Source organism: Hyla sarda, chromosome 5, assembly GCF_029499605.1.
Source record: "Hyla sarda isolate aHylSar1 chromosome 5, aHylSar1.hap1, whole genome shotgun sequence".
NCBI classification, from domain to species: Eukaryota; Metazoa; Chordata; class Amphibia; order Anura; family Hylidae; genus Hyla; species Hyla sarda.
The window spans coordinates 138,780,631-138,801,722 of NC_079193.1; the positions used below are offsets into that span (position 1 = coordinate 138,780,631).

The 21,092-nt window shown below is 43.6% G+C and overlaps 1 protein-coding gene across 2 annotated transcripts in view; it reads right to left on the reverse strand.

The window, feature by feature from the left end:
- The window catches only part of STAC (SH3 and cysteine rich domain), a 288,021-nt gene that overhangs the window by 6,576 nt on the left and 260,353 nt on the right, over positions 1–21,092 (reverse strand). For both annotated transcript variants that reach the window (XM_056520385.1, XM_056520384.1), the window contains exons 9-10: positions 18,004–18,055; positions 15,562–15,699 (exon numbers count right to left, since the gene is read on the reverse strand). In XM_056520385.1, the coding sequence (XP_056376360.1) occupies positions 15,562–15,699; positions 18,004–18,055 (190 nt within the window). The remainder of the gene's footprint in view (positions 1–15,561; positions 15,700–18,003; positions 18,056–21,092) is intronic.

The window sequence follows — 21,092 nt, forward strand, 5'->3', positions numbered from 1 at the left end:
TCCTGATGTGTATTGGACCCCATCGCGAAGTGATTGAGCTCTTCGTCCTCCCCAACTGTACCTCTGAGGTCCTCCTCGGTCTGCCATGGCTCCGGCTTCATTCTCCCACCCTTGACTGGACCACCGGGGAGATCAAGAACTGGGACTCTGCCTGTCATAGGAAGTGCCTCTCCCCCCCTCCCAGTCCCGTCAGGCAAGCCTCAGTGCCTCCTCATGGCCCCCGTCCTGGTGACACACTGCCCCGTGCCAGGCTTCGCCCCCTGCCCTCCCTCCCCATTCCCACTCCTGCTGTACTGCCTGCCGTTGAGGAAACCCTCCATTCTTTCCCGGTTTCCTCGTCCCAGGTAAAACAGTTGTCGGACAAAAAAAGGGGGAGACCTAAGGGGGGGGGGGTACTGTTACGCCGAGTGCTCCGGGTCCCTGCTCCTCCCCGGAGCGCTCACGGCGTCTCTCTCCCTGCAGCGCCCCGGTCAGTCCCACTGACCGGGAGCGCTGCACTGTCATGGCCGTCGGGGATGCGATTCGCACCGCGGGACGCGCCCGCTCGCGAATCGCATCCCAGGTCACTTACCCGTCCCGGTCCCCTGCTGTCATGTGCTGGCGCGCGCGGCTCCGCTCTCTAGGGCGCGCGCGCGCCAGCTCTCTGAGACTTAAAGGGCCAGTGCACCAATGATTGGTGCCTGGCCCAATTAGCTTAATTGGCTTCCACCTGCTCCCTGGCTATATCTGATGACCTCCCCTGCACTCCCTTGCCGGATCTTGTTGCCTTGTGCCAGTGAAAGCGTTTAGTGTTGTCCAAGCCTGTGTTACCTGAACTTTTGCTATCCATCTTGACTACGAACCTTGCCGCCTGCCCCGACCTTCTGCTACGTCTGACCCTGCCTCTGCCTAGTCCTTCTGTACCACGCCTTCTCAGCAGTCAGCGAGGTTGAGCCGTTGCTAGTGGATACGACCTGGTTGCTACTGCCGCAGCAAGACCATCCCGCTTTGCGGCGGGCTCTGGTGAAAACCAGTAGCCTCTTAGAACCGGTCCACCAGCACGGTCCACGCCAATCCCTCGCTGACACAGTGGATCCACAACCTGTGAGCCGAATCGTGACAATTACCTGGCTCTGTGCCATCCAATCGGCACTCCAAATGTGCAAGCAGCCACAGAAGCTTGTGCAAGTGGGGTGCCGATAAAACTTATCAATGCAGTGCTATAGCACAGCATTATTCAGCATTTGCAATTGAATGATTGCAGTTCATAGACCCTTGTGGGGACAAAATAAAGAGTGAAAAAATATAAAGAAAATGTTAATAAAAATGAATAAGCTTCTTTCCCAATAAAAGTTCCCATGATCTATTTATACCCAGGACTGTATCTATAACAAAGGGGCATCATCTACGTCTTGAGGAAAGAAGGTTTCTACACCAGCACAGACGGGGGTTCTTTACTGTAAGTGGTACCAGGCAGAAGATCTATAGGGCAGTCGTAAGGATGATGTGGAGGCAGAGATTCAACCTGCTTCTTGCAGAAAACATCAGAAAAATCTTGGTGAGGTAGCGGAAGGCCAGGTAAAGGAGGAGGACGAGAAACAACTTTAGGCTGAACTGGTTGGAGACAATTATTTTGACAGAATTGCCCCAGCAAATAATTTCTCCAGTTCTCCAATCCAGATGCGGAGAATGACCTTAAAGCCAAGGAAGGCCAAGAAGAAGCTCAGAAGTACAGTGTGGCAGTATATAGAATTCAATCTTTTCTTTATGCAACACTCCCACTTGCATGAGGAGAAATTTGGTACGGAAGTTCCCCATACAGTCTATATTTTGTCCATTAACTGAGGAGATGAACAAAGGCTTGGCAAGCTGAGTAACAGGAAGATGATATTTGTGGACCAAGCATCAATAAAGTCACCTGCGGATTCAGAATCCAGAAATGCTGTAGCGCAGAAGGAAGACTTGGCAGAAGTGAAGACTTGTACAGTAATGGTTAAGTGAGGAGAGAAAGTATTCACACCTAGAGAGGCCTCTCCCACATACCATAGGTGTGAGCGTTTTCCCGGACATTGTTGACAAACTGTACAGTCCTTAAGGAAGTGCTTCGGGCTAGCGCAATGCCGGCACAAATTCTTACGGTGACGTCAAGATCTCTCTAGTGGTGTCAAGTGAGATCGATCCACTTTCATAGCATCTTCAGCAGGAGGCACAGGAGATTGAAGAGATGGACGTTGGAACACAGGAGCCAAACGAGGAAACCGTTGGGTACGAGCAGGTACCCTCTCCAAGCGTAGCTCTTCCATCCTTTCGGCAAAATGCACATCAATACGAGTAGCAAGATCACAACGAGGGCGTCTTTAATTCTGCTAGACAATCCTTTTTTTAAAGTGGCACACAAGGCCTCACCATTCCATGCCAACTCGGAGGCCAGAGTGCGGAATTGAACCACGTAGTCATCAACAGAGGAGTTCCCCTGGCTGAGATTCAGTAGAGCCTAAATACCTCATGCTTCTCATACTCCATAAAGTAATCTACTAGAATTTAACTTTTATTGTTCTAAGCCTAAAATTGAAAATCTAACAAAAAGACTAGAGAAAAAATCCTATACTTGGTTTAAAGGAAAACTGTCAGCCTGTTAACCCACACTAAACCTAATACACTGGATTATGGTGTGGGTGAACAGGAGTCCAACAAGGGGTCACTAACTAAAATATGTCCAGTAGGTCCTGAGATATGTCCCCCCGAAGGTCCTCTGCTAAATTCAAAGAATCGGGTACAGGGCACAGGGCACAGGGCTTTACCAGCTCAATTTACATATCCATTGTCTGTGACTCCACTTCACTAGGATGTGGAGTCACAGACAATGAATATGTAAATTGAGCCAGTGAAGGGAACACTAAGCTAACACATCCTAGATCTGAATGAATTAACTAATCGTATGAAATACTTTCATCTTTACATAGTTGAATGTGCTGACAACAGAATCACACAAAATTTATCAATGGAAATCAAATTTATCAACCCATGTGTCTGACAGATTTTTGGAACAGTGGTCCGTGAAAATGAAAATTTTTATTTTTCATTTGCACAGACCACTGTTCTAAAGATCTGTCAAACGGAGGTGGGGCGTAAATGCTCACTGTACCCCTTATTACATTACGTGAGGGGTGTTTTTAGCAAAATGAAGTCACATGTGGGGTCCAATGTTCTTGCACTATGGGGGCTTTGTAAACACACGTGGCCTTCAATTCCGGACAAATTTTCTCTCCAAAAGCCCAATGGCACTCCTTCTCTTCTGAGCATTGTAGTTTGCCCGCAGAGCACTTTACATTCACATATGGGGTATGTACATTCTAAGAAGAAATGAGCGGTGAATCATATTATCCTATTTAATGTGTCTCCTTCACTAATATAGCATTTTATTTTTAAACTGTAATGTTTATTAAAGGTTTTTCTTAAACATAAATCCAAACAGAAAAAAAAACTGAAAAATGACATCACAAGGACCGCAGCCCAACACAATCTGCGAGGTACAATAAAAGCATAGGGGCCAAGGCCCAATAACAATCATAATAATACAATAAGAAAACAGGTATAAGGTAAGGCCAAGGCAGGGCAATAAAGCACCGAAAATCGTGGAAGGCCTCCAGTGCCAAAATATTACATCCGAGAACACATCCATTCTTTAAAAACGCAAAAGGGCTCTACAAGATTAATTAATCATGTATTAGAAGAACACAATGGAGATTCCAAAGTATTGGAATTCTTCGGAATAGAAAGAGTTAACACCAAAGACGGCGGTGATAGGAGAAAAACATTACTCCAGAGCGAAACAAGATGGATTTTGCGCACTAAGGCACAAGGCACTTTAGGGCTGAATGATAAGGTAGACCTAGCAATTTTTATTTAAAAGGTTTTACCTGCATCCCCTTCTGGTTCTCCGCAAAGGTGTATTTGTTTTTAACTTGTCTGTGTTTCACTTTGGGTTTCTTTTTCTATGTCCCTTTGCACAGTTGTAAGTTAAGAGATACGCCCACCTGCACCGGAGCACAGGTATTTAACCTGAGTTCCGGCGGTAGTAGGGGAGTGGTCTGAGGAAGTGTGCCTCGCACACGAAATAGCTATCACCGCTACGTGGACGGCGTCCAAGTCCTCCCTTGCCTTGTCTGTCATTATGCTGCACTTTATGGAATAAACAAGTTTGTTATACTACGACACTGGTGAGTGCCATTTACCTTCTTTCATTGCTGCATTCATATGGACTGTTTTCAAATAAATTGAGCACCCCAGGTCGGATTTACTGCAGTTGCCACCCTCTACACAGGTGCACATGAACTTGCCAAAAGCCACAATAAGCAGTGCTGTGCCGAACGCTATTTCTGCATTTACCAAAATATTATAGTCCTAGGACCACCTCAGTAGTCGTAAAACAGCCTGAACCAACGTGTCGCCACGCAACATAAATATCAAGCATAGGGATTGCAAGAACCACAACAAGAAGGTTGGGGGGAGGGGTGGGGGGAGGCTAAGGGGAGACTTACAATAGGCACACATGTACAACACGCAACAAACACATGAGGCAGGGGGGAGAGAGAGAAAAGAAAATGGAAGAGAAAGGGGAGGGAGAGAAAAAGGAGAAGAGACAAAATCAATGCCAGAAATCAAATCAGTAAAGCAATCCCAGGGCTCCCAGACTGAGAGGAACAAGGGAATAGAATTATTGAGGGAAGCTGTCAAGAATTCCAGAGAGTGGATCTTACGAATATGGGCAAACCGGGCCAAATCAGGGGGTGGGGGAAAGTTTTCTTCCAATACTTGGTCGCCAAGACAATATGGTGAAAGAGTTTGAAGGGTTTCTTAGACAAAGAAGGGTACGAGAGATGAAGGTAAATACGAGGATCTAGAGGGACCAGAACACCCAAAACATCACACAGTAACCTCTAAACTTTAGACCAGTACTCCGTTAACAGAGGGCATGACCAGAATATATGAAATAGTGTGCCCAGTCCCACCCTGCAATGCCAGCACTGAGGGAGGATGTCTGGGTTCAGCCTATTCAACAGTTCGGGAGTGTGATAGCATCCCATTATTAATTTATACTGGGTTTCCTTATAAGCCGTACAGATCAAAACCCTAGAGGCCCTCTTCCAGATAACCCGCCACTGAGGAAGGGTGATGGTAGTGCCGAGTGCAGTCTCCCAATGATCCATGTATTGGTGAGTGGGAGGGGTCCCACCAGGAGGGTGGAGAAGCAAGGAGTAAATATCAGAGAGAAGTCCCCTCGCCTGAGGCCCACCACGGCACAGTCTCTCAAATCCAGTAGGCAAAGAAACTACTGTGGACCCAATCAAGGATGACATATAATGCCGGAACTGCAGGTAGTTAAAGTGTTCAGACAAGGGGAGGTCCCAACGAGACACTAATTGATCAAAGGGCAGGAGAGAGCGGGAGAGAGGGTCCACAACATCTGCCCAAGAGAAAAGATCCCTAGAACCCCACTTCTGCACCATTAGAGGACAGACCCGAAGGAAAATCAGGATGATAAAGGAAAGAATGCAGGGGGGAGGAGCGGGAGAACAATTTAATCTTCACAGAACAGTATCCCCACAAATATTTAGAGAAAGTCATGGGGCCCAGCAGAGGGGAGGTTGAGACAGTAGAAGCCAGAGGAGACCAGAGGAAAGTGTTAGGGTGCAAGGGGGCTAACCAAAGTTTTTCCAACTCCATCCAGCGGCTGTATGTATGATATGTATTCCACGCTGCAAGATGGCACAGATGGGCAGCCCAATAGTATTTAATTACATCCAGGACCGCTAGACCCCCACGCCCTACTAGCCATCATAACAGACATAGGTAGGCGATGCCTCTTCCCATGCCAGATGAAACGAAAAATGGCCGATTCAAAGGAACGGAGGGTGGATAACGGCACACGAATCAGTAACGTTTCGAAAAAATAGAGGAGTTTTTGGGAGGATTGTCATTTTTCCCGCCGCAATACGCCCAAAAAAGGAGATGTATTGAGTTTGCCACTTTTCTAGAAGGGCACTAAGTTCCCAAAAAAGCGGAAGGTAGTTGGCTGAGTACAGAGAGGAAAAAGTGAGAAGTAAGATGAACCCCCAAGCATTTGATGGCTGAGGGGGACCATTTAAAAGAATAATTGGAGCGCAAGAGAGTGGAGATGGAAATGGGAAGACTGAGAGGAAGGGCCTCAGACTTAGAGAGGTTAACCTTGAAGCCGGAGACCATACCATATTCATGTAAAGCTCTATACAAATTAGGGAGAGAAAGCAAGGTTCGGGAGAGCATAAGAAGAACAGCATCAGCAAATAAGCAGATCTTGAATTCCCTGTCATGCAAAGAAATGCCAGCAATGTCCGGGTTCCCCCTAATCATGGCAGCCAGAGGTTCAATGCAGAGGGTAAAAAACCAGAGGGGACAGTGGACAGCTTTGACGAGTGCCATTGGATAAGGGGAAAGTCGGAGAGGGGGTATGAGGAAGCTTAAGAGTAGTAGTAGGAGAGAAGTAGACTCCCCGCAGCGCAGTCAAAAAATTGCCTGTGATTCCAAATTTCTGGAGGGTGGAAAAAAGAAATGGCCACCCCAGTCTATCAAACGCCTTTACGGCATCTAAGCTAAGAAGTAACACCTGTTCGGATCTTCGATTGACCAGGTCCACAAGATCTATTACCCTCCTGGTGTTGTCTCCGTCCCTGACGGCAGGGGATAAACCCAACCTGATCCTTATGCATAAGAAAGGGGAGAAAGGTACAAAGTCTAACCACCAACACATTTGAAAACAATTTAAGATTCGAATTAAGAAGGGCAATAGGTCGATAACTAGAACAATCATGTTGATCCTTGCCAGGTTTAGGTATCAAGGTAATCAAAGAGTGTAAATAGGACTGCGGGATCTCCTCCCCCCATGAAAGAGTTGAAAAGAGGGACAAGCTTAGGCACAAGGACAGAGGAGAAAGTCTTATAGTAGAGGTACGTGAAGCTGTCTGGGCCAGGGGAGCAACCAGCAGGAAGGGATTTGAGGACCTCCGAGTGTTCCTCCCCATGATGGGTGCATTAAGAACCTCCCGATCAGCCCCCAACAGAGTGGTCAGTCCGCATCTGGAGAGATAAGAGTCAAGAGCTGCTGCTCATCCCTCCGGATACTGTGGGAGAGGTGCCCAGAGATCAAGGTCTTTTTCCTGGCGGAGCTCCTGGTGTCTCTCAGAAAAACGCATGTCAATGCGGGTGGCCAATTGGATAAGTTCTTGCAGGTTGGCAGGAATCTCTCGTGCGGCCAGCACATCCTTGATGTTACTGTATAGGCCTTTTTTAAAGGTCGCGCAGAGAGCCTCGTTATACCAAGATAATTCGGAAGCGAGAGTACGAAATTGGATGGCTACTGAAGAATTACCCTGGACCAGGTTTAGCAGGGCAGTCTCGGCAGAAGAAGCTCGGGCTGGTTCCTCGAAGACACTACGGACTTCAGCGAAGAAGGACTGGACTGTGGCTGTGGCAGGATCATTTCGGTCCCAGAGCGGAGTGGCCCAAGACAAAGCCTTTCCAGATAGAAGACTCACTACGAACGCCACCTTAGACCGTTCTGAAGGAAATTGGTCCGACAACATCTCCATATGCAGGGAACATTGAGACAAGAAGCCACGGCAGAGTAGAGAGTCCCCATCAAACTTGTCCGGCAGGGACAAGCGGAGGCTAGGAGCGGCCACTCGCTGCGGAGGAGGTGCAGGAACTGGCGGAGGAGATGGTTGCTGCTGTAGCAGTGGCAGAAGTTGCTGTAACGTGGCGGTCAGCTGCGACAGCCTGCTGTCCTTGTTGTGCAATTTGCTGCGATTGCTGGGCGACCACCGTGGGTAGGTCAGCGAGACTTGGCAGCGGCACCTCAGCGGGATCCATGGCCGGATCTACTGTCACGATTCGGCTAGCTGGATGTGGATCCTCTGTGTCAGCGAGGGATTGGCGTCGACCGTGTTGGTGGACCGGTTCTAAGATGCTACTGGTATTCACCAGAGCCCTCCACAAAGCGGGATGGTCTTGCTGCGGCGGTAGCAACCAGGTCGTATCCACCGGCAACGGCTCAACCTCGCTGACTGCTGAGAAGGCGTGGGACAGAAGGACTAGGCAGAGGCAAGGTCAGACGTAGCAGAAGGTCGGGGCAGGCGGCAAGGCTCGTAGTCAATGTGGATAGCAGAAGATCTGGAAACACAGGCTTTGGACAACACTAAACGCTTTCACTGGCACAAGGCAACAAGATCCGGCAAGGAAGTGCAGGAGAAGTGAGGTAATATAGCCAGGAAGCAGGTGGGAGCTAATTAGGCTAATTGGGCCAGGCACCAATCATTGGTGCACTGGCCCTTTAAATCTTAGAGAGCTGGCGCGCGCACGCCCTAAGGAGCGGAGCCGCACGCGCCAGGACATGACAGCCGGGGGCCGGGACAGGTGAGTGACTGGTGATGCGATTCGCAAGCGGGCGCGTCCCACTATGCGAATCGCATCCCCGCTGGCAATGTCAGTGCAGCGCTCCCGGTTGGCGGGTCTGACCGGGGCGCTGCAGAGAGAGGAACGCCGCGAGCGCTCCGGGGAGGAGCAGGGACCCGGAGCGCTCGGCTTAACACCGGTGGCTGCGAACACGTGTAGCCTCAGGCAGTCCTCGCACCCTGATGTTGTTGCGCCTCCCTCTATTATCCATCATTTATATGCATATTGATTCATTTGTTGACAGCATAGCTCTTCTAACATTAGTACCGGCCTGGTTGACATCTGCGCCTGCGCATCAGAAATGTATTTATTTATTTATTTCAGAAGTGCTATTGCATGTGTGTACAGTATGTTTAACTGAAGCCAACTGGTTAGAGTGGTATTGAGTTGGCTCACAACTTCTAGTGCTCTCTGATTGGCTTAAATTCAGCAATTATGGCCTGTGACACCACCATAGGAACCTATAAAAACCCAGTTAAATGTTTTTTGCCCCCATTTTCCTCTGAAGATGCCACATTATTGTGGTAAAACATGTAGGGGGGCAGTGTTCTGGTGTGTTAAGTAAGGCATGGATAACAGAGGCTGTACATGTATGCATGGTCCTGCAGGCATGTATGTTCTGACACAATCACATACTTTTACTGTCGGCTGGCTGATAATGCTCTTAAACCAAGTACATTATATTTACACTGGTCCTTTGCTGGGTTTCTAATTTAAGGCTTAGAGTAATAAAAGTTAAGTTTTAGTAAATTACTTCATGGTGTATGGGAAGCACAGGGTATTTAGTTACCAATTGGTAATTTGTGTATATGATAATAGACAGTATAGAAAGATACCTTATTGCCAACTGTTCATACATTTCCAGCTTTATTATTTTATGGAGAATACAAACATTTAGAAAAACAAACTTTTCAGGAGAGCCAATAGGTCTTTTTTAGGAAGATCCATCTTTAACAACTATTCTCACAATATCTAAAGTTGAATTGTCATACAGTATTTATTAATTCAATATTATAAGCCTTTATAAACTCAATATAATTGAGGGGGACATTTTTGCTTCATAACATAAGACGTAATTGCAATAAAAGTTAAGTAAGCAAATTCTTTGTTCCAATGATATCATGTGGATTATTCTTTTGCACACACAGAGCTAAATTAACATGGTACATCATGTTGTCATGGGGATTTTCAGTACAATATGTGTTAATGGAAAAAACAGCAGCCACCTATCATGATTTATATTAACAGGCAATGTATTGTTCCTTTGCTATAATTTGGGATAATATACTCAGTTTCAAACAATTATACAGTAGTTTAAAGGGTTATTATGGGCAATTTTATATCCAAAGGATAGGGGATAAGATGTCTGATCGTGGGGGGCCCACCACTTTCTATGCGGGAGCTGCGTTTCCAGTTTCGGAAACCTCCGGGTTTCCGGGACTGGGGACACGACGTTACGCCACACCCCCTCCTTTCATGTCTATGGGAGGGGGCGTGACGGCCATCACGCCCCCTCCCATAGACATGAATGGAGGGAGTGTGGCGTGATGTCACATAGAATGCGGGTGCTGCAGGGAGATCGCAGGGGGGCCCAGCCGCCCCCCCCGCGATCAGACATCTTATCCCCTATCCTTTGGGTAGGGGATAAAATGTTTTTGCCTGGAATACCCCTTTAAAATATGTCCTTGCAGTAAATTACATTGAAATAGTTACAAACTACAATTCTAGACAGACGTAATAAAGGGGTACTCCGCCCCTAGACATCTTATCCCCTATCAAAAGGATAGGGGATAAGATGTCAGATCACGGGGGTCCCGCCGCTGGGGACCCCCGGGATCTCGGCTGCAGGACCCACCTGTTGCGGCTTCCGGAAACGCTGGAGGCTTGGAATCCCGACCACGGTGACGTGAGATCGTGATGTCACAATCTCATGTCACTGTGGTCGTGAGGCGTTAGTATGAGAGCCCCCAGCGCTGCCGGAAGCTGCAACAGGTGGGTCCTGCAGCCGAGATCCCGGGGCTCCCCAGCGGTGGGATCCCCGCGATCTGACATCTTATCCCCTATCCTTTTGATAGGTAGATAAGATGTCTAGGGGCACAGTACCCCTTTAAGAACATGTTTATTGAAATCAAGTTTTGTCTCCTCTATTCGATAATATACTTACTATTTAATGCTAACAATACTCTAATGGGAGGGTGGACACAAATGCATATTTTGTCATAGGCACCATTCAACATCAGTCTATTATACAAGACTTTGGATTTATGTTACAAGATATGGAAAATAGGGGAAAAAATAGTTGTTGCACAGGTAAGTTATTGAAAAGGTATACTATAAACGTGTGGAATACACACACAGCATATTAACAATTTAGACCTTAATGGTATTTTTTAGTTTTAGCTAAAATTATATGATTTTATGAAGCAAAAAATAAATAAATCAGTGGTTCCCTATGGAAGCTAAAATCGCCCTAGACCAGTGGTACTTAACTACTGTTCGTAAGGATCCATTTATCCAGGTCTGCACTCAGGTGAAGTTACAAACTGAAAGCTAAGACCTGGTTCACACCCAGTGGCCATACTGTCATGCAAGAAAGAGGCGCTGCCCTTTACGGAATATTATTATTACTTTAATAATAGGTCACAGGGTAAAATGATCTACTGAAGTGTGGAGATTGTAAATCTACAGTTCCCAGTATTACCTGAATACTGCCATATACTGTGTTCCTACTATACCCTGAATACAATACTGTTAAATGCTGTGCCCCCTTAATATAATTTTTCTAAACACTATGCCATGCGCCCCTTGAAATAATGAATGATTGGGAATTGGGAGTGTCATTGCCCTTCTAGTAGTGTGCCACTACTCCCTAATGAACTGTTACACTCTGTCCCCTTATAATCTGTACCACTGTTCCCCTGATAAATTGCGCCTCTGCCCCATTAATGATCTATGTCACTGCCCCCATAATAAACTGTGTTATCACACCATAATGAATTGTGCCAGTGCACCTCTAGTAAACTGTGTCATTGAGTCCCTCCAAAAGAACTGTGCCACTGCTTCCCTAATGAATTTTGCCATTTTTTTCTCCAAATGAACTAAGTTAGTGCCCTCAAAGAACTGTGCTGCTGCTTCTCTAATGATATGTGCCACAGTTCCAATAATGAACTGTGTCACTGCTTCCTAATCAACTGTGCCACTGCTTGCCTAAATATACCACTGTTTCCCAATGAACTATGCCACTGTCCCCTTAATGAACTATGCCAGTGCACCCCTTAGGAACTGTACCAGCACATCCCTGATAAACTGTGCCAGTACATTTCTAATTACCTGTGCCAGTAAACCCCCTAATGAACTGTGCCAGTGCACCCCTAATGAACTGTGCCAGTACACTTCTAGTTAACTGTGCCAGTACATCCCTGATAAATTGTGCCAGTACAATTCTAATTAACTGTGCCAGTGCACCCCTAATGAACTGTGCCAGTGCACCCCTGATGAACTGTGTCAGTGCACCCCTGATGGACTGTGCCAGTGCACCCCTGATGGACTGTGCCAGTGCACCCCTAATGAACTGTGCCAGTACACTTCTAGTTAACTGTGCCAGTACATCCCTGATAAATTGTGCCAGTACAATTCTAATTAACTGTGCCAGTGCACCCCCAATGAACTGTGCCAGTACATTTCTAGTTAACTGTGCCAGTACATCCCTGATAAATTGTGCCAGTACACTTCTAAATAACTGTGCCAGTGCACCCCTGATGAACTGTGCAAGTACACTTCTAATTGACTGTACTAGTACACTTCTAACTAATAGTGTTGAGCGGCATAGGCCATATTCGAATTCGCGAATATTCGCGAATATATGGACGAATATTCGTCATATATTCGCGAATATTCGCATATTCGTTATATTCTCGTTTTATTTTCGCGTATGCGAAAATTAACATATGGGGGAAATTCGCATATGCGAAAAGTAACATATGTGGAAATTCGCATATGCGAAAATTAGCATATGCGAATTTTCGTATATGCGAATTTACGCACGCCAGTCTCACACAGTAGTATTACAGCCTTCTTTACACCACACAAGCTGGAAGCAGAGAGGGGTGATCACTGTGATGTGTACTGTGAAGAAAAAAAAAATAAAAAACGAATATTCGTAATTACGAATATATAGCGCTATATTCGCAAAATTCGCGAATTCGCGAATATGCGATATTCGCGAATAATATTCGAATTGCGAATATTCGCGAGCAACACTACTAACTAACTGTGCCAGTGTCATGATGGGAGCAGTAGTTTTGCCACAACTGGGGTGCTATAGGCTGGCAAACATGACTGGCCCCTGGTAATACTCACCTGCCTCGGTCCCGTATGGCCAGAGCAGAATGACAAAGGCAACTCTAATCATTTCATCTGCATCATAGTAGAGGTGTCTTAAAGGGGTACTACCATGGAAAACTTTTTTTTTTTTTTTTTTTTAAATCAACTGGTGCCAGAAAGTTAAACAGATTTGTAAATCACTTCTATTAAAAAAATCTTAATCCTTCCAGTACTTTTTAGGGGCTGTATACTAAAGAGAAATGCAAAGAAGAAATGCATTTCCAGTGATGTCCTGACCACAGTGCTCTCTGCTGACCACAGTGCTCTCTGCTGACCTCTGCTGTTCATTTTAGGAACAGGAGAAAATCCCCATAGCAAACATGCTTCTCTGAACAGTTCCTAAAATGGACAGCAGAGGTGAGCAGAGAGCACTGTGGTCAGGACATCACAGGAAATGCCTTTCTTTTTGGATTTCTCTTTAGTATACAGCCTCTAAAAAGTACTGGAAGGATTAAGATTTTTTAATAGAAGTGATTTACAAATCTGTTTAACTTTCTGGCACCAGTTGATTAAAAAAATAAAAAGTTTTCCACAGTAGTACCCCATTAAAGACACCTATACAATTGAATGCAGGGTGATTGGATCCCATCCTCTTACTGGTTGCCTGAAAGCAAGCAGCTGCAGGGCAGAGGTGCTGTTTGCCAGTCCACCAGTCCAGACAATTGGCGCCATGGTGGGCCAGTTGATTACCTCTGTCACCTAAAGATCAGTCATTCATTACATTTCAGACTTTGTAGAGCTGAAGACTTGTCAATACTACATATACACAGTCACTATGGGGAAGGGAGGGGGGTGTTTGCAGGGTATTTACTAAGCTTTTTGCACATATTTTGTGGCGCATATTGCCTTACATTTTTTTATTTGCTTGTGACTTTTGAGACACATTTAGCAGGCTTTTACCAAAATACCACAAAAAAAGCCTATTTGATAGAAAACTATTTTAAGAAAAACACCACAAAAACTGCATCTTGGAGGAGAAAGAGACGGTCAGTTTTTTGTGTCTGTTGGCAGCCTTAGCCTGTCATCAGAATTGGATGATGAGGGTCTTTTGATAGGGGGACGGAGTGGCATTTTTGGACAACCCTTCTATATTTTATAATTTTTTTTTATTTTTATTTTTTTATAGCTAATGAAAGGGTGACCTTAGGAACAGCATTGACCATTCCTGCTCTTTTCTACCTACTCGTTTAGACTCTTAGCAACTTTATTTAATCTATGTTCTTTATTATAGTTTTATGATATAAAACATAATACAGGGTGGGCCATTTATATGCATACACCTTAATAAAATTGTAATGGTTGGTGATATTAACTTCCTGTTTGTGGCACATTAGTATATGTGTCGGTGACCATGGCGGCCATTTTGAATCCAACTTTTGTTTTTTCAATAGAGGGTCATGTGACACATCAAACTTATTGGGAATTTCACAAGAAAAACAATGATGTGCTTGGTTTTAACGTAACTTTATTCTTTCATGAGTTATTTACAAGTTTCTGGTCACTTATAAAATGTGTTCAATGTACTGCCCATTGTGTTGGATTGTCAATGCAATCCTCTTCTCCCACTCTTCACACACTGATAGCAACACTGTAGGAGAAATGCTAGCACAGGCTTCCAGTATCCATAGTTTCAGGTGCTGCACATCTCGTATCTTCACAGCATAGACAATTGCCTTCAGATGACCCCAAAGATAAAAGTCTAAGGGGGTCAGATCGGGAGACCTTGGGGGCCATTCAACTGACCCACGATGACCAATCCACTTTCCAGGAAACTGTTCATCTAGGAATGTTCGGACCTGACACCCATAATTCGGTGGTGCACCATCTTGCTGGAAAAACTCCGGGAACGTGCCAGCTTCAGTGCATAAAGAGGGAAACACATCATCATGTAGCAATTTTGCATATCCAGTTGCCTTGATGTTTCCATTGATGAAGAATGGCCCCACTGTCTTTGTACCCCATGTACCGCACCCTACCATAAATTTTTGTGTTCCAACAGTCTTGGAGGGATCTATCCAATGTGGGTTAGTGTCAGAGCAATAGCGGTGGTTTTGTAGGTTAACTTCACCATTCACATAAAAGTTGCCTCATCACTGAACAAAATCTTCTGCGTAAACTGAGGGTCCTGCTCCAATTTTTGTTTTGCCCATTCTGCAGCACCTGAAACTACGGATACTGGAAGCCTGTGCTAGCATTTCTCCTGCGGTGTTGCTATCAGTGTGTGAAGAGTGGGAGAAGAGGGTTGCATTGACAATCCAACAACAATAGGCATCACATTGAACACATTTTATAAGTGGTCAGAAACTTGTAAATAACTCATGAAAGAATAAAGTTACGTTAAAACCAAGCACATCATTGTTTTTCTTGTGAAATTCCCAATAAGTTTGATGTGTCACATGACCCTCTTCCTATTGAAAAAACAAAAGTTGGATTCAAAACGGCCAACTTCAAAATGGCTGCCATGGTCACCACCCATCTTGAAAAGTTTCCCCCCCTCACATATACTAATGTGCCACAAACAGAAAGTTAATATCACCAACCATTCCCATTTTATTAAGATGTATCCATATAAATGGCCCACCCTGTATATTTATTACATGACTGCTTCTACTGCATTTCACTACAAAGTGTGACAGATTTTCCCCTTTCTGTAGAATACAAGAATATTTCCCAAATATTGGATTGTGAATCCACAGATAAGGTACGTACCTGATTTTCCTTAAGTGTTATCTGTCCTTGTTCTTTGCTCCCAATGAACGTTCTTGTACAACGAAAAAATCTCTCATTGCTTTGGACCTTTTGTACAAAATTAGCAGGAAAGAAACCAATTCTGTCCTCGATTTTACCCTGTGAAGAAACATCTTAGGAATTTTAATAGATGAAGATTTACATAATTCCAATATATTTCCCTTCAAATGTCTGGTGTAAAGTATTCTGTGGGTAATATGCTTGATACACTTTTAAAAATATATTTAGAGTGTGTTCACATGTGCGTATTTTCTTCTGCAGATCTGCTGCAGATTTGCTTCAACAGATTTTGCTGCCCATTGAAGTCAATGGGCAGCAGAATCTGCTGAAGCAAATCTGCAGAAGATCTTCAGCAAAAATTTGCATGTGTGAAGGTACCCTCAAACATTAGCAATAACGGTGCTGCAATTTTAACAAATTGCAACACTTTACAAGTGAACAACTTGACAAAATGGATTTTTAACCTGAAGTGGGCATGCCCATGAGTTTTTCTCAAAACTCTACAGATTAGTTCTAAAAATCTACACTAAAATGCTGATAAAATGCTTTTTGATAAATCTTACTGGAGTACTCCGGGTGTAAAAACTTAAAGGGGTATTCCAGGAATTTTATTTTTTTTTTTTAGATCAACTGGCTCCAAAAATTTGAACATATTTGTAAATTTCTTCTATTAAAAAAATCTTAATCCTTTCAATAATAATCAGCTGCTGAAGTTGAGTTGTTGTTTTCTGTCTGGCAACAGTGCTCTCTGCTGACATCTCTGCTTGTCTCGGGAACTGCACAGAGTAGAAGAGGTTTGCTATGGGGATTTGCTTCTAAACTGGGCGGTTCCCGAGACACGTGTCATCAGAGAGCACTTAGACAGAAAAGAACAACTCAACTTCATCAGCTCATAAGTGCTGAAAGGATTAAGATTTTTTAATAGAAGTAATTTATAAATCTGTTTATCTTTCTGGAGCCAGTTGAAAAAAAAAATTTTTTCCTGGATAACCCCTTTAACTCCTATCCTAAGAATAAGGGGTTAAGTGTCAGATTGTGGCAGTCCATCTGTTGGGACCCCTGAGATCTCCTGTACAGGGTCCCGGCTCTCTTCCTGAATGGGGTGTGTCGACCACTGCACAAAGCGGCGGCCGACATGCCCCCTCCATGCAGCTCTATGGGAGAGCCGGACTACTGCACTCTGGAATCTCTGCCTCTTAAATAGAGCTGAGTGGAGGGAGCGTTTCGGTCGCCACTTGGTGCGGTGGTTGGCACACTACATTTAGAAGGAGAGCTGGAGGGTCCCAGTGATTGGACCCCCTGAGATCTGACACTTATCCCCTATCCTTATAGGATAGGAGATAATTTTTTTAATTTCCCAGAGTACTCCTTTAAAGTGGTCAGAAAAATCCAACATAATTGTAGAGAAAATTATAGAAAACTACGATGGATTTTTATGTAATATCATTTTTTTTTGTTAATGATTTGTTTAAACCTGATTGCAATTCACCACCATATTTCCAAGACTTTTGCCAAAATTTGTAAAATCCATATAGGGAAAACATACAAGAATAATAAATTTGGGCCAATAAGTTTACACTGGTTGCTACTCTTAACAATATGATATCTGATGTGTGTTAAAAAGGTATTGCACATAGTAATGAAAATATTTACTTATTTATTTATACATTTTTTATACTTTGGTGAAGAAGACCTCTCCCCCAACACACAAAAAAGCTTTCTAACCCTTTCTTGTTTGGTGTTTCAAATGAATTGGCCTAGATTTACTATGGGAATTTGACTGTAATTTTTACCCACTACTAGGCCCATTAAAAGGGTAGTGGCATTGTAAAGTGATGTGAAATTGGTAAAAAAGTAATGGCTTGAATACACCAAAATTTTCACACACAATTCCAGTTTAAAGCAAACAAATTGTTGGTATAAACATAGACTAGACAGTCTTAACACATGAAATATTTATCAATCAGCATCAATCAGATTTATCAAATGCACAAAAAGACTTAGGCATGTGAAGACAGTTTCAGGAGCAAACGCTTGCAGAGGGAGCAAGCACTGGCTCAGAGAACTTGTTGCGCAGAGGACCTGTGTGTCAATCATACAGTGGTCCCAGTGCTGATGTGAAGGAGAGGCAGCTCTGTGGCATTGTGAACCCCGGCCTACGCTCATCAGACTATTGCCAATTAACAAGAAAAGGGCTTTTTATGAAGAGTAATACTGCTATAAAGAAGCCAAAAGTGCATTACAATTATAAACATCTTTGACATACTATTAAAAGGTTAAGGGGCTAAAAAGTCATAACATAACCGTGCTTTAATATACAGTTTGTAAATTTGTAAGTTAATAGAAACAGCAAAAGTCTTTGCAGAAAATCTATGGTCTAAAGATTGTCTAAATAAAATTTACCTTCCACCAGTCCTCATTCGAATCGTCCAGTATAGTTATTATATCTCCAGGTCTACAGAAAAAAAAGACCAAAAACAAATATATTTTTCTTTAGTTGCTGTGTACAGTATAAACTGAATACAATGAAACATGGATTCTCCTTCTTTACTAGAACCTACGTAGCCAGATCAATATTGATTCCTGGGTCTCACATTGGTTGTAATCCATAAAATTACTTTAGACTACCTGAAAAGTTGACTCCAGGACCCAAAAGATCAAGAGTCATTTATGTTACCATGTCATAGATTGGTGCACGGTATACAGGCCTGTGTGGTATTAGATAGCTTCCTTTTAAATTGTTTACCCAGCAGCAACTCACATACAAGTGGTTGACCCCTCACTAGTGATACCCTTCGCAGTTTGTGTATTGTATTAAAGAATTTTGTATAAGACACAGGGATCTCAGATGGAACAATAGGAAGGAGGCCTCTAGAATGGCTGAGGATTGTAGTCCTCACACCAGTTAGGGTCTGTGTTTCACTTGTTAAAAGAGCTTTAGGACTTTCACATGGTCTCCTCACATGTACTAGACTGGCACTGTAGCAGGGGTTACACTAATGATGGTGGTAGTTATATTCCTCTGGGGCACCCACCACCTCTGTATTGTCAGAGCTCGTGCCGTTTTGTGGTTGCCCTTGAAGGTTACATAGGAGGATGAGACCAGACACAATAATAAACGTAAACGGTTAGTTTCTTTACTGAAAAGTAGCTTTTTCATCGTAAAGGAGGCACAGTTCTTGAACAGATGAACAGGTATGCATGTGGCTGGATCAGGGTAACCCAATGTTCTGGTGTTCTTAGGGTACTTGGAACTGGTCCTATTTACTTTAACCCTTAATGATGTCTCTAGTCCTTTTCTCTTTTCTTTCCTGGAGCAGTTGGTAACTGTATACTAGTAGAATGTACAGGTGGCAGTACATATCCACTTGCCTCCGCAGTAATGTTTTTCTTTTCTCCAGGCCAATCCCATTATAGGACTAGATAGGGGAGTGGGTAGAAATTGGTAGCAGAAACAAGCATCAATCCCTAAACTGGCTCAGGTTTATTATCAGGACCTATTGCCATCCCAACTGGTCTCAGCTATCTCCCTCTAACCTCCCCTTCCATAGAGAGAAGCTGGACTTGAGTTTGTGGCTAAACTTTTGAATTTTGCCTTGGATCCACATGTAGTCTGCATAAAAATCTGCAACTATGTCCTTGTGAATTTCTTCTTCTCCATTAAATTTAAATAGGAAAATCCATTCAAATCAATTTCTGCCCAGAATTTTTTTTTTTGCAGCATGTGGATAAGATTTGATAAATCTTACAGAATATGTAGAAATGCACTGTAATGTGTAACAGATTTTTAAGGAACATAGAAAATATGCAGTTGTTCAACTATACCTTTAAACCTATATTAAGTAGAAGATTAGTTGCATAAATCTCTCTGATTGTCGTATTCATTTCAATATGGTATTGCAGAACTCCATAAGCTTGCTGCAGAAGTAACCCCATTCAGAAGAATGGAACACATTTGCAACGATGTAAATGCTCCCCAAGGCTACAGTGAGAATGTTATGTAGTGTTAACTATTGAGTGTCAGCTTTAGATTTGGGTGACACGATTATATACAAATGAATTCCTTAGGATTACAGCTGTAGCTTGATAATTAAAGGGAACCAGTCATCAGGTTTTACCCTATATACCACTTGGCAATGCGTTATATAGGGTAAAATCTTTATCCTCATCATGCCCCCAGGGATGGTGAGGATATGAACTTATAAAGTAGTCACTGTTCTTCAGCCGGCAGCGATGCCCCCTCCGCTTGATTTATGGGCCGCGTCATCGTTCTGCTCACTGGACAGACAGCAGATCGATTACATGGCCCGTCAATCAAGCGGAGGTGGCGTTGCTGCAGGCCGAAGAATGGGACTAGGTGAGAGGAGCACACCGCCCAGGGGACTACTTACGGGCCTGGCGGTGACTAGTTAATAAGTTCATATCCTTACCATCCCTGGGGGCAGGAGCGTCCCTGGGGATGGTGAGCATAAAGATTTTACCCTATATAACGCATTGCCAAGCGTTATATAGGGTAAAATCTGATGATTTGTTCTCTTTAAAATCAATCAGTTGTGCTACAAAAGTCTCAGAGTAGCTTAGGCCTAAAGCTTTACTTTATACTTTTTGGCACTGTTCACACCTTCTATTCATAAAGGAGCTATGACTGGATGTCTTTTCAGATAGGACCCCACACATCATGATGGGCCTCATCTGATTTGATGGCAAGAAAAGCACTAAATACTAAACTATTCTCTCGGTCAAATATGCTAGAAACCCTGATGGATCTAATCCTGGTTTTGAAGTAAAGTAAAGTTTACCTCATACTTTTTATCTTATCAAATCCCAACATAACAAATAACACAGCCTAATTGTGAAGTGACGTACAAACAATAGTGTGATATAACCTTTTCTTGCAGCAGTTATTGTTTTAGATTGAGGCTGTGATCTGTTTTAGGGGCTGGCTGCTCTGTAGCCAGTTTACATTATAATCATTTCTGTCTTCTCGGTCTAGAGTCAAGCGGTGATGAAAAGCCTCAGCTGGTGTGTGGTAAACCAGTTTTCAGCACTGTCTACTTGGAGGTTGCTTATCTGTCATGGTTGTATTTGGGCCATAAATAAACTGTGCAAAAATTTCAGGTGGCAGATTTCATTAAGTGTCCTGAAAAAGATCACTTATACGCACCGGCAAAGTCTATCGAGTTAGAAGAAATTCGAGTCATAGAGCAGTGAGAAGTAATAACTGCTTTTATGCCAATGTATTGTATCAAATATACACAAAACTCAACAATTATTAACATAAGATAAAACTTTATGAAGAGTAAGTGTGGTTTTAGTTTTTTTTCCAAAAATCAATAGTACAAGCCAAGAACAATGGGGGACATTTATCAATGTTTGCTTATGTATTCCTTTTTTTAGTTATTTTTTTCTTACTATTTTTTTGCTTATGTGCGTCTTATTTATCAACTGCTTTCAGCCTGTTGACAAATTTCTTTCACGTAAGCACTTTTTCT